The 13816-nt window shown below is 36.8% G+C and overlaps 1 protein-coding gene across 1 annotated transcript in view; it reads right to left on the bottom strand.

Annotated features, from left to right (window-relative positions):
• CCDC66 (coiled-coil domain containing 66) overlaps positions 1-13485 on the bottom strand; it is a 49089-nt gene extending 35604 nt beyond the window's left edge. Inside the window, exons 1-6 of the mRNA XM_052639492.1 lie at positions 13475-13485; positions 11388-11452; positions 10689-10714; positions 4231-4669; positions 2444-2609; positions 769-872 (exon numbers count right to left, since the gene is read on the bottom strand). Coding sequence (XP_052495452.1) covers positions 769-872; positions 2444-2609; positions 4231-4669; positions 10689-10714; positions 11388-11452; positions 13475-13485 — 811 coding nt within the window. The remainder of the gene's footprint in view (positions 1-768; positions 873-2443; positions 2610-4230; positions 4670-10688; positions 10715-11387; positions 11453-13474) is intronic.
• Positions 13486-13816: the final 331 nt, after the last annotated feature.

The raw sequence follows: 13816 nt of genomic DNA, 5'->3' as shown, positions 1-13816 counted from the left end.
ATTACTTTGACTTCCAACAGCAATTCACTCCCAGTTTCTTCTGCTTATCTCTTTTTCTAGATTACCTGTCCTGGCAGGACTATGACTAACTAGAAACTTTCCAGTTCAGTGGACAATGAATTCCATCTTCATGCTTTTAGTAGTACAACTATTTCTAAGAAGTACAACTATTACTTCAGTATTTTTCAAGCTCTCGTACCCGGACCCTAAGTCTAGCCCAAGAAGTAACAGGAGTTTCTTAGTTATTGTCTTAGTTACCTTAAAATCCAACTTAACACAAATTATAAATTATTTTATTATGATATCCACAGACTGCAAAAGATAAATAAGCTTGTTTTTACAGGGGATATACTGATTGATATCCTACTGATGATTGTTGGTCAGAAAGTTTTAATTTTTGAAATGAAACATTTTTAAATAGAACCATTTCAACTTATACAAATTTCTGTAATGGAAAAATATGAAAATGGATTCTCAGGAAATGAGAAATGTTAAGAAACGTTTGTTTGTTTGAGCTCCAGAATGACACTGATATTAATGTTTATCCGTGGCTTTGGATGAACACCAGAGCAGTAAAAAAAAAAAGGCCTAACAGAAAGGAATGTGAAATCATAAAGTTTATTATGCCATTTGCAGAGAACTACTCTAGATGGTGAATGATATAAAATAAGATTTTGGATAATATACTGAAAGATATATTTCATCCTCAATATATATTTCTTAGATAACAAAACTATTAATATAATAAAAGGTACAATAATTACCTACCAAGCTCTTTCCTCCACTGGGCTTTTTTTGCTTCCAATAAACTTCTATCACGTTCTCTTTCTCCCAGAGTACTGAATATGTCAGCTGGTTTCCATACATTCTCTCTAAGACAAAACATAAAAAAATGACAGAAACCTTATTATACATTTCTATAAACTTCAGTTCAGTCGCTCAGTCGTGTCTGACTCCTTGTGACCCCATAAATCGCAGCACGCCAGGCCTCCCTGTCCATCACCAACTCCTGGAGTTCACTCAAACTCATGTCCATTGACTCGGTGATGCCATTCAGCCATCTCATCCTCTGTCGTCCCCTTCTCCTCCTGCCCCCAATCCCTCCTAGCATCAGAGTCTTTTCCAATGAGTCAACTCTTCCCATGAGGGGGCCAAAATACTGGAGTTTCAGCTTCAGCATCAGTCCTTCCAATGAACACCCTGGACTGATCTCCTGTAGGATGGGCTGGCTGGATCTCCTTGCAGTCCAAGGGACTCTCAAAAGTCTTCTCCAACACCACAGATCAAAAGCATCAGTTCTTCAGTGCTCAGCTTTCTTCACAGTCCAACTCTCGCATCCATACATGACTACTGGAAAAACCATAGCCTTGACTAGACGGACCTTTGTTGGCAAGGTAGTATCTCTGCTTTTTAATATACTATCCCCTCCCCCCAAAGTCAGCTACTGTGTCCACTGTTTCCCCATCTATTTCCCATGAAGTGATGGGACCAGATGCCATGATCTTAGTTTTCTGAATGTTGAGCTTTAAGCCAACTTTTTCACTCTATTACACTTTCAAGAGGCTTTTTAGTTCCTCTTCCCTTTCTGCCATAAGGGTGGTGTCATCTGCATATCTGAGGTTACTGATATTTCTCCCAGCAATCTTGATTCCAGCTTGTGCTTCTTCCAGTCCAGCATTTCTCATGATGTACTCTGCATATAAGTTAAATAAGCAGGGTGACAATATATAGCCTTGACATACTCCTTTTCCTATTTGGAACCAGTCTGTTGTTCCATGTCCAGTTCTAACTGTTGCTTCCTGACCTGTATATAGGTTTCTGAAGAGGCAGATCAGGTGCTCTGATATTCCCATCTCTTTCAGAATTTTCCACAGTTTATTGTGATCCACACAGTCAAAGGTTTTGGCATAGTCAATAAAGCAGAAATAGATATTTTTCTGGAACTCACTTGCTTTTTCCATGATCCAGCGGATGTTGGCAATTTGATCTCTGGTTCCTCTGCCTTTTCTAAAACCAGCTTGAACTTCAGGGAGTTCACGGTTCACGTACTGCCGAAGCCTGGCTTGGAGAATTTTGAGCATGACTTTACTAGCATGTGAGATGAGTGCAACTGTGCGGTAGTTTGAGCATTCTTTGGCATTGCCTTTCTTTGGGATTGGAATGAAAACGGACCTTTTCCAGTCCTGTGGCCACTGGTGAGTTTTCCACATTTGCAGGCATATTGAGTGCAGCACTTTCACAGCATCATCTTTCAGGATCTGAAATAGCTCAACTGGAATTCCATCACCTCCACTAGCTTTGTTTGTAAACTTACTCCATAAATATTAAGTAATAAAACATTAAATAGCTCTAGTCTTCAGAATAAATATTTCACACACATATCAAAGAAAAGTAAAATCATATTCCCAAGATGACCCCACAGTAACAGATATGAGTTACATACGTGGAAATTTTCTGCTCACACTGATTAGATGTCACCTGATTTTTATTTAAAACAGATCTGCTTTCATCCTGAATAGATGAAACAGTCTCAGTTTTTTGGAGAAATCCCATGATGTTCTCATCCTTTGGCTGATCAGGAATATTGTTTAAATTTAGACTATACTGACCTACAAGGCAAAATGCATGTTTTAAAATTAATACTAAAATTGCATCTATTATAATACCTTATCTTGATATACTGCTATACAATTTTTTTTTAAATACTGCTTTACACATTATCTAATTAATTACTTCTTACAGCAATTCTTGCAGTGGGTATTACAATTCCCTTTTTGTTAAAAAAGGAAACTGAGTCTCAGAGGTTAAATGGCCCAGAGGTATGGCCATAGCCATACAAACTTTTATTTCAACTAAGAAAACAAGCAACAACGAGGGAAAAAACCTCCATTTACTCTTGCCAACAAAACTTTTACAAATAATATAAATAACACAAATCACAACTTAAAGGAGAACAAATGCAAATAGATTTAGAAAAAAAACTCATTACCTTGTCCTTATTTTTCTCATTTAGCTGGGAAATCAATCACTGCAGAACTTTTCCATGGACTATTGTATATATCTATTCCAAATATTTTATATAGGGCACATATGCTTGGCTCAAAAAATTCTTTACCACTGAGTCACCTGGGAAACCTTAAAAGCAACTATACTCCAATAAAAATTAATTTATATATATATAAAAAAAAGGACTTCCCTGGTGGTCCAGAGGCTAAGACTCTGAGCTCCCAAAGCAGGGGACCCAGGTGCAATCCCTCCTCAGGGAACTAAATCCCACTGCCCAACTAGAGATCCTGCACCCAACAACTGAAAACAGACTAAAGATCCCATGCGTCACAACTAAGACGGTGCAGCCAAATAATTACACAAAAATATTTTTAAAATAATAAACTTTTAGAAACTTTTAAAGATAAAAGCTAGCACTCTCCCTTTACAAAGAATAATCTACCCCAAGAGGAGGTAAATTACTCCAGTTTGAGCCCTATGGGAGTGTCAAGGAGCTACCTGGTCCCCAAACCAGTTGTGGGCCCTCTTTCTGGTGACTGTTAATTTTATTTTTATTCATGTCACTGTTGACTAACAAAATTTTAGTAATATTTCTACTCATAGTCACAAATCCTTAAAGCTGAAACTAGAAGGATTTTAAAAATATAATGCAATGCCCTAATTAGTAAAATAGAAGGCATATAATACCCTACTACTTCAAAGTGAGTGTTTTACATTGGTTAAAAAGACAATGCTGTCAATTCTTAGCAAGGACTGAAGGTCAGGAAGAACAAAAGCCAGGGCCAGGAAAATAATCCTTTTTAGCAACTCGTGTCCAATCTCTATAGCAAAATTCTCATTTTTCACTAGAAATACTATAGTAATTTTTTTGAGCATTTTACATATTTATTTTTCATCTAAGTAAAGCCTCCTAACATTCTAAAATTAGCACAGCAGTTTTCATTCTGTACTAACATCTAGATGCACAAAGCTGGATTTCTTAAGGCTATGGTACATGAGAATAATATTCTTAGCATTAATGTTAAATAAAACATGGCATATTTTAACTCTAAGAGTAATTCTGCATATGACAGAATGTCTTCTAAACAAGTATTTATTTTAAAAATTCATGCGTTAAAACTAAAATTTAACAGGCAGTTATGTAAAATACAATGAAACTCAAATCCTAAATGTAAACTCAATTTTACATATTGATAAAATATTAAAATTTTAGAAAAATCTTACTTGTTTCCTCCTTTTCATTCTCAGTCAGGGTAATAGATTTACTTCCTTGGTTTACAGTCATCAAAATTCGTTGTAGTTGGTCTTCTGTTAGACACACCAAACTGCTCTTTCTATTTTCACCTGTGATGTGCTTTCTGCAGGGCTTCTGTTTAGCTACTACAAATGCATTCATGGTGTTTCTAGTCTTCTGTATATTAGGGGGTGCAAATGAAATTTCTTTCTCGGTATGAAGACTGTCTTTGTTTACAGACTGTTTGCATAAATCCTTAGTGGGTGAAAAAGTCATACTATTCTTTTCACCTTTTAGCAGTGAAGTTTCTGAACCAATTCTTTTCTTTTGCAAAAATTTTTCACTCCTGACACAAGTATTTTGTGATTTTAGAATGTATCCAGTTTTAGTTCGTAAGGGATATTTTGCAATCTTGGTCTTACTTCCCATCTGTTAAAACAACAGAAATTTATTGTTTATAATAGCATATGAAAAATGAACAATTATCTCTATATAATCAATGATAAGCCAGGCTTCGAAACTTTTTTCCCTCCACTTTGCTAGTCAGGTAATACACCCGTAGAAACTTATACTTAACCTTTGCAAATCGTGACTTGAAATCTTTAACAACTGGAAATTATTCTTTTATTTCAGGATAATGAAGATTACAAAACAATTTTAATTTTGGTTGTTACAGTCCATTCCACTTCAGCTTTGAATCTAATGTCAGCATTGTAACATCCACAATACCTTTGTCTTTACAGACTTTCAGGTTACCAGCCCTTATTCCTTGAAAATCTTAGCTGGTGCGTCACCATCCCTCTCTCTAACCTAACTCCTATCTTAACTACTGGTGCTTTTACATTGTTTGAATACCCTCACTTCCCTGGACTCTGCTCCTATACGCTTATCTTCCATGCTACCTCAGTTACTTATTCCCACAGTGCTATCTTATCCTGACCTTGTAACTACCCATAACTGTAACCTTTCAAATCACAATTTCAACAAGAATCTCCAGTCATAGACCTTAGCACTCATCAATCCCTCTACATTGGACATTATTCCTTCAAATTTTACATGGTTCATTCACTAACCACCTTCAAATCAGGGCTCCAACATGACTGGCTCATGGAAGTCTTCTCTGAACACTATTAAAAATTGCAGGCTTCCTGCTCTGAATTCACTCCCACCTCCCTCCTCCCCATTTTCCCAAGCGACTGTGCCCAACACCACCCTCACGGCAGAAAGCTCCAATTCTCTGGTCACCTGATGTGAAGAACTGACTCAGTGGAAAAGAGCCTGTTACTAGGAAAGATTAAAGGCGGGAGAAGAAGATGAGAGAGGATGAGATGGTGGGATGGTATCACTGACTCAATGGCCAGGAGTCTGAGTAAACTCCAGGAGTTTGTGATGGACAGGGAAGCCTGGTGTGCAGCAGTCCATGGGGTCACCAAGAGTCGGACACGACTAAGAAACTGAACTGTGCCCCTTCCCTTTCTCTCCTTTATTTTGCTCTATAGCACTTTTGGTATTGTAATATTCTATATTTATTTTGATTATTTTCTGCCCATTCCACCTTTTTCTAATTTAAACTCCACAGTGCAAAGATTTTTGTTTGCTTTGTCCACTGCTGTATGCCCAGTATCTGAACAGTGAGTGGAACAGAGTAGGTTTAAGGAAATTTTGTTGAGTGACTATCTTCGATTACACCATTTAAAGACCAAATTCTTTATCTCTCATCCCCAAGTTAGCATCCCTTTCCAAAATATCTAATTTTTGTAGCACTGCTGTTCCAATCTTTCAGATCAGTAACCATGGAGTCAACTTTGATTCTTTATTTCCCTTCAAAGTGTTCTTTAGTTTACCAGCAAATACTGGTCATTTCTTCCTTCCAAATGTCTTTTTCTCCCCTCTTTCATGTTTTCATTACCAAACTATTACAGCTTGCTTTTCTCAAATCTATCTCTTTTTTAACCCACTGTACATTTCTGCAGACGCATCTAACATAAAGTAATTCAACAGTCATTCAATCAATATTAACTGTAGCTCTTTAGGTGATCAACACTATGGAAAAAATGCTGAAGGTATAAAATGAATAAGACAAAATTCCCGCTGTCAAGGAGTGGGGTAGATACCACATGGCTTTCATCTGACTTATCATATCTCAAATCTCCTTACTTTCAAAAATTACATAATACCTAACCACACTTTGACCAATTAATCAACCTCATTTTACACTACTTTTCAAAATGTACCATATCATCAGCAGCAAAATCTCTTTATTATCCTCCATCCCACGTACACCCTTTCATCCCAGGCTTTTAGACTTTCGATAATACTAACAGCACAATCTAACATGCTCCTTTACCCTCCTATCACTATGGCTATATTTATATAACTAATTCTTTCAATGAAAGGTGACAAATTTAAATACCTACTGCAAATTAGGCTGGGTGGCAACTAGGATGAACTGAAGAGCACTTATCCGTCTAAAGCAGGCAGCCACCAGTCAGAAGCAGCTTATGCTGACAAATAGGAATTTGAGTCTACTTACTAGATCATCCAGTATTTCAAGAGAACCAAAAATGTCGTATTCTACCTTAAAGTTCCAATTTTTAGACACTCACAATTCAGTCTAATTTTTGAAAATCACTGTGTGTTAAGCAAATTATCAGCAGACTGCACATAGCTTACAAAGCTGAGCCCTACACCCCAATCTCCAGCTACCATAGCTATTACTACTACCCACTCTTCTTTGACTCATACTGAGTTTTTTGGGATCATGAATAGTTGAGCATTTCAGTTCTCTAGCCAGTTTCTGACTCAAACTGTTAAGAAGTATAGTGTATGCCATTAATGTATCTTAAAAATTTCTTACTTTTGTCCCCTTCTTTACATTCTGCTAACCATCACACTTCAGAGTCCCATAAAACTCTTCCTGGACTAAAATAAGTAGTGTTCCTGTTATGATAATCTGTCCTTCACAGAACTGCCCAAAGGCCTTTCTTACAACACAAATCCTATCTAGTCTACTTTTCAAAACAAGTAAGTTCAAATCCTTTGAATACACATTTAAACCACTCACAATTGTAACCACCCTAAGTTTTATGTTGTACATTCCCTGCTGATATACACACTATCCCCAAATACAAATTACGGTTTGTACTTGGGTGGGCATTTTGCCTGCTATTTTCTTTGAATTTAGAATATACTTCTTTACTACTTTCACTATGAATATTTCCCTCATCTTTTAAGTTTTAACCAAAGAGTCAGCTCTTTTATGAAATATTCCCTGTCTCCTCAAATGACAAAGGACTGCTCCTTGAAAAATTTTCTTTTTATAACCCTAGTATGGTACACATTTTACTTGTAATATATAGTTATTTACTGAACTGACAGTCCTGCTTTTAAGAAACATGGACTAGGTTTTACTTCTTTTTTTCTCTCAGAGTCACAGAACAAATACAGTCAAGAATGTAGCTACACACACATAGTGGAGTTTCACAGCTGCAGTAAATTCTTCTAAACAGAAACCTATTAATTGCAGCCCCAATTTAACTAGCACTATTTTGCCACAGTCTACTTATACCAGAAATAAATACAGAAAAAATCACCTACAAGTATTTAATGAAAAAGGGGGGTAGCAATGTCTGGCATGATAGCAATATACACTCAGCTCAATCCTGAATATGTTTGTAGCTTAACACCTGAGAAGAGTAATGAGTGGAAGCAGCAAAAAACCATTAACTATGAAATAAATATTCAGTTATGTTCAAGTTACTTAATAGGAAAAAGCAATCTAGCCCATATCATTTTCCAAGTGTTTAGTGGATCAGATGAATTTTAATTGATCAAGTAGGGTATTAATGTCATAAACATTTCTATATAGCATGTTTCTCTTTACCTAAATTTTTTAATGTTTTAATTGTACCAATATTTTTCATAGTATTAAAAAAGATATAAAGACAGGGTCCAATGCATTTAACGCTGGTTGACTTCAGAATTTATATGGAACCAGGATCCCAAGGTCAGAAAGATTCAGAGAAAATTAATATTTTAAAATATAAAACATGCTACCTAGCACTAATACTATATGCAACTTTTAGTGTGGCATTATTCTGATTCTCACACGTAGAAATATCTGCAAACATTTTTTAATGTTTTATATTTCAACTAATTGTGAGATATTTTTATGACTTTGCTGCTACTGCTGCTAAGTCGCTTCAGTCATGTCCGACTCTATGCGACCCCATAGATGGCAGCCCACCAGGCTCCCCTGTCCCTAGGTTTCTACAGGCAAGAACACTGGAGTGGGTTGCCATTTCCTTCTCCAACGCATGAAAGTGAAAAGTCAAAGTGAAGTCGCTCAGTTGTGTCCGACCCTCAGCGACCCCATGGACTGCAGCCCACCAGGCTCCTCCGTCCATGGGATTTTCCAGGCAAGAGTACTGGAGTGGGGTGCCACTACCTTCTCCATTTTATGACTTTAGAATTTATAAATTACCCACGACACTGAATCATTAATATTTCTCTCATTTCTCTTCCTATAAAAGCTAAAGAAATTAGACTGGCAACCATATTTATTTCATATTCATTCCCACAGATTAAAGAAAAATGCGGGAGAGATTTTGAAAAACTTAAAGTACTCAGACCACAGTATGTTAGACTTGATGATGAGCTAGAGCTCACAGTGTTTAAAGAGCACACTATGAACACGACAGTAATTCAACTGGTGAGGAATATGAAAAAAAGAACTGTAGGCAGTATGGTCACTTAGGAGCTTACCCTAGTAGAAGAAAAGAAAAGCACTATGATGAGTGAATTTATGAACAACTTACAGAAAAGAGAAATCAATATTTAGCTGTAGAATTGAGAGTTAGGAAACTTAGGTTGCATCAGTACTTTCTTCCAGCTTTACTGAGGTTTAATAGGTGTACAATTTGATATAAGTATACCTTGTGAAATAAATACCACAATCAAGCTAATCAACACCCACCACCTCAGAGTTACCATGCATCAGTATTTTGGTGTCCCCAAAGCAAGAGGAATAAAAGAACCTGCTTTAATTCAATAAATAAATATCTAGACCCCTAAAAGAATTTTGAAAGGATTTTACCAAAAGTCCAAGATCAGTAACTTTATTACAGGCATAGAAGGGGATCTCCAGATGTCCCAAGTTGGTTATAAAGATAATGAAATGTCTTCACAAATGTGCTGACAATAACAAATCCATTAAGGACATAATTGAAGAGGGAATATGTGCAAGAAAATAGAGGCCAGGGGAAGAAGACACAAATCAACTATTACAGGTAGTTTTTCTGTTTTTAAATCTAGGAGCTTGAAAAGGAGTACTGTATTTGTTACTGTGACTCAAATAAAAACAATTGTTGCAATATTTTAGGGCAGAAAAATATTTTGCAATTAAGGGAACACACAAGGTATGCATATACTGTGTGTGTATGTAACAATTTTTATAGGTAGCTTGTGGAATTACTTAGACCATTATCACCCATTTACCAAGTAACTGATAAGCTGGGAACTCAAGCATCTTCTCCACCTTGATTAAACCTGGAAACCAAAGCCATCAAGGGTTCAGAATTGTTAAGTGCCACATCACCCAAACTGGGCTCTACTCAAGATATGGAAAAACAGACTTCAAGATGCTGCAAAGTGATAAAATAAAGCAGCTGCAAGAAGCAGCAGAAAAAGATTCAAACCAAAAAAAAAAAAAAAAGATGCTGCAAAATAAAGGGGGCTACAGAAACTTATGGAGGAAAATAGAAATTTCTGCTGCTTAATGGGAAAAGAGATGGGAAACAAGAAGTGGTATCAAAATTTTGAAGTGGTAATGTATTCTGCAGAAAATGGCACTGTGGGTTCCTGATAAGGAAAAATAACTGAAAAGGAAAATTATCATTTAGCTTAACTGTAACCTCTAAGACTAAGAAGCTAAATGCATATAAGATTTTGTCAACCAAATACATCCATATGGTGTGGGAAAATGGAATCTGAGTATGAAAAAAGAAGTTTGTTTTAAAGTCTGTTTTTAAAGATCTCAGGAGTTACACTGTCCAGCACAGTAGTTACTAAATTGAAATTAAAAATAAAATAAATGAATTAACAATTAACTTCCTTAATCACACTGATCACATTTTAAGTCCTTAACAGCTACACATGGCTAGTGGCTGGCTGTCATATTGGACAGCACTGATTTTATAACATTTCCATCACTGCAGAAAGTGTTACTGGACAGAACTGATCTGGAGAAAGAAATTCTAGAAGCCTTTTTGAACCAAAAAATTACGATTCCATTTCTGTGAAAGGACCAGCTTGAAAGCAAGCAAACAGCAACTTTTCATCATCACTCCAAATCCTTTTTGATAGTTTGACAGGAATTATTTTCAAACCACTGTAAAGTGAATTGCATTTTACATTTGAAAACAAGTCAGGTCAAAGTCATTTGGCTTACCTTTCCAGAAATTTTTGATTTATGGTCTACAAAAGAAAAAAAAATTACTAAACTATCAACCAAAAACATACTAAGGCAGTCACAAAAGGAAATTTTAATTAGCATTGTTTTAAGAAGATATTAACTAAAAATATTAACCCCCAAAAGCATTAACTTTAGATATTAAATGTTTTAACTTTTACAGTGTGGTTCAAATAGTTCTATTTCATTTCTGTTCACTTTCCAAGGTAAAACTATAAACAGTTTAGAGAAAAAGAAAATAATCTGAATGAGAAGAATACCAAAGCATACTCTGAGTTTAAAAACTAATACTAAAAATGACTTTAAAACTATGGTCTTATTATAAATTGAATTTTCTCAAATAATACATTGTTTACATGCACAGAACGTAAATACATAAATTTCACGTAGATTACTCATTAGACAATAAGCATTTTGCTATATACAAATATAACAAAGAGATGTTACATATGAAATATACTGGAACATTAAATTATATGAATAAATACTGACAGTGGTAAGCAATGATGTGATCTGACTCTACTTGGCTAAAAATAAATTTGAGAAAGTTAGGGAAACCAGTTTTTTTCAAGGTATCATTTAAATATTTCACTACAAGCAAAAAACCTGTTACAAAATAATACATTTTATGTAGGAATCTAAAAGTTTATATTTTAGATTTCTAGTAACATAGCATACCATATGGAGACAATATAAGCTTGGTTTTTCCATTCAATAATTCCGTTTCAAGCTTTAAACCATCTCTGCAAAATAAAAGAAAGTTGTCTGTCATTTTTAAGAAATAGCAACATTTTAAATAGCCAGAAATGTTCATTTAAACCTTGAAAGTAAATTTGTTCTTTTGAATTAATACAGGAACCTTGTAAATATTAAACCATTAAAAAAAATTGTGTTCATTTTTTTTTAAATTGAGGTATAGTTGAAATCATTCTTTTAATTTAAAACATTTTTCAATTCAAGATAAAATTTAAAACTACATAGAAAAAATTCTTGAAACTTTCCTACAAAGAATTTATCATATTCAACCTGAAACTTCTTTTTGTTCAGTTCAGCTGCTCAGTCATAAAGGAATAAATTAATCTGGTTATTCTAACATCATTTAATTCTTCTAACTCTAGACTGGAAAAAAAAATAATGCTGTTGGGAAATTCTTCACCTATGTTAAAGGAGCAAAACCTCTAGTTACTATTCATTAGTTTCATAATGATCTCATGACTAATACATTCTATGGCCTTAGTAGAGCAGTATTTGGAAGTGAACCTGTAAGAGTGCCACTAGGGTTATAAACTGCTTGAGCATGGAGTTTTATTTTGAATATTTCAACTTAGTGACACTTTTTAAAGTATCACAGTAATACACCTATATTTTCCCCTCTGTACTTTATCTGTGCCTGTCATATGCAAGAGGACAAAGTAACAGTAGTTACTGTCAACCAAAATTGCATGTTTGTTAAAGTCCTAATAAAAATTTCGCTAAAACCAAAAGCAGCAGTACACACAGTTATTATACTATTTTAGTAAGGTGAGGGGGGCAGGAGAGAGGAAGGGAAGAAGTAGGTCAGTAAGTATCAACAGGGACAAAAATGACGTCCACAGTGAAAAAAAAACAAACCCAGCAGACCAAAAAAAAGGGAATACGAAATTTGCTGTGATGCTAAAGGTGGGGGAAATCAAACGACCTCAACTTATGATGAAGAAAGAACACTGGAAAGAATGGGTTTTAAGGGTTTCCCGGTTGCACAGTTATAAACAGCTCATGTTTACACTGGTGAAATTTAAACAAAAGACTTTGAATGAAACTGTAAAGTACCTTTATTCAGTACTATTGCATTGTAACACCTTCAGGGGCTGTCTTATTTATTTGCTATCCCTAGATTCTATTTGCTAAATGAGGTGCATGTGTGTAAGTTCGGTGACTTTCATCTTCTTAAAATATCAAACTTCCCAATCATGAAAACCATGCAACGGTCCTTTTTATTTGGCTTCCCCGATGGCTCAGACGATAAAGAAACTGCCTGCAATCCCTGGGTCAGGAGAGCCCCCTGGAGAAGGGAATGGCAACCCACTTCAGGATTCTCGACTGGAGAATCCCATGACAGAGGAGCCTGGAAGGCTATAGTCCATGGGGTCGCCATGCAACGGTCCTTTTTATTACTCAACCACTGTCTCCTGAAGAAGGAAATGGCAACCCACTCCAGTATTCTTGCCTGGAGGATCTCATGGACAGAGGAACTCGGCAGGCTACAGTCCATGCAGTCACAGATTCAAACCCGACTGAGTGACTAAGAGCAACCACCACCATTATCTAATGAGGGCCTATAAGATGTCAAACACAAATGATCCCCCGCTCCTCGAGAAGCCTAGGCTCTTTGCACTGCAGATGCTAAGCTTCTCTGGGCGCTCCAACATTGCAAAAAAAACCCCACGACAGGGACGCAAAGCACCAGAACCTGGGCCAGGATTTCTCCCCGGGAAGCTGCTAAGCTTTAACTCTCCACCTGCCCTCACCTTTTACCTCCTCTCACGCCTCTCCTCCTTCTCCCTCCTGAGATACAGGAGGAAGCGAAAAGGAGAGAAGGACAGTTCTCACGCGAGTTATTAATTTGAAAAGTAAAAAGCCGACCCAGCCCCTTGCCCCTCTCCACTTCAGAGAGCCGGCACTGCAGCTTGGGACGACACAGGACTGGAAGGTTGCTTGCGAAGGACTCCAAGGGCCAATTAAGCCTCGCCCTTCCATAGACTACCACCTTTCTCTCCCCAGCTTACCCCAAGTTCATGGCCTGACCTCCCGCGCTCTCCACAGGATGCTCAAGCCCCTCGTGTACGCCGGTTGCTGCCGTCGCTCAACAAGCGCTACACCGATTGGATACAGTGATGCCAGCGAGCTAGGAGAGCGGGCCAATCAGGATTGAGTATACTGGCGCCTGCGCTTGGGGGCGAGGCTACCCTTTCGCTCCACTTGGGGTTTGTGGTCCTGGTTCTGGAATGGCGGGAGTTCTTAACTGGAAGTTGCAGCCCCTAGAGTTCACAGACTGAGCGACTTCACTTTCGCTTTTCACTTTCATGCATTGGAGAAGGAAATGGCAACCCACTCCAGTATTCTCGCCT

This window comes from Budorcas taxicolor, chromosome 1 (assembly GCF_023091745.1).
Source record: "Budorcas taxicolor isolate Tak-1 chromosome 1, Takin1.1, whole genome shotgun sequence".
NCBI lineage: Eukaryota > Metazoa > Chordata > Mammalia > Artiodactyla > Bovidae > Budorcas > Budorcas taxicolor.
Note: the sequence above shows the minus strand (reverse complement) of the source record. Positions and strands in the feature narration are given on the sequence as shown.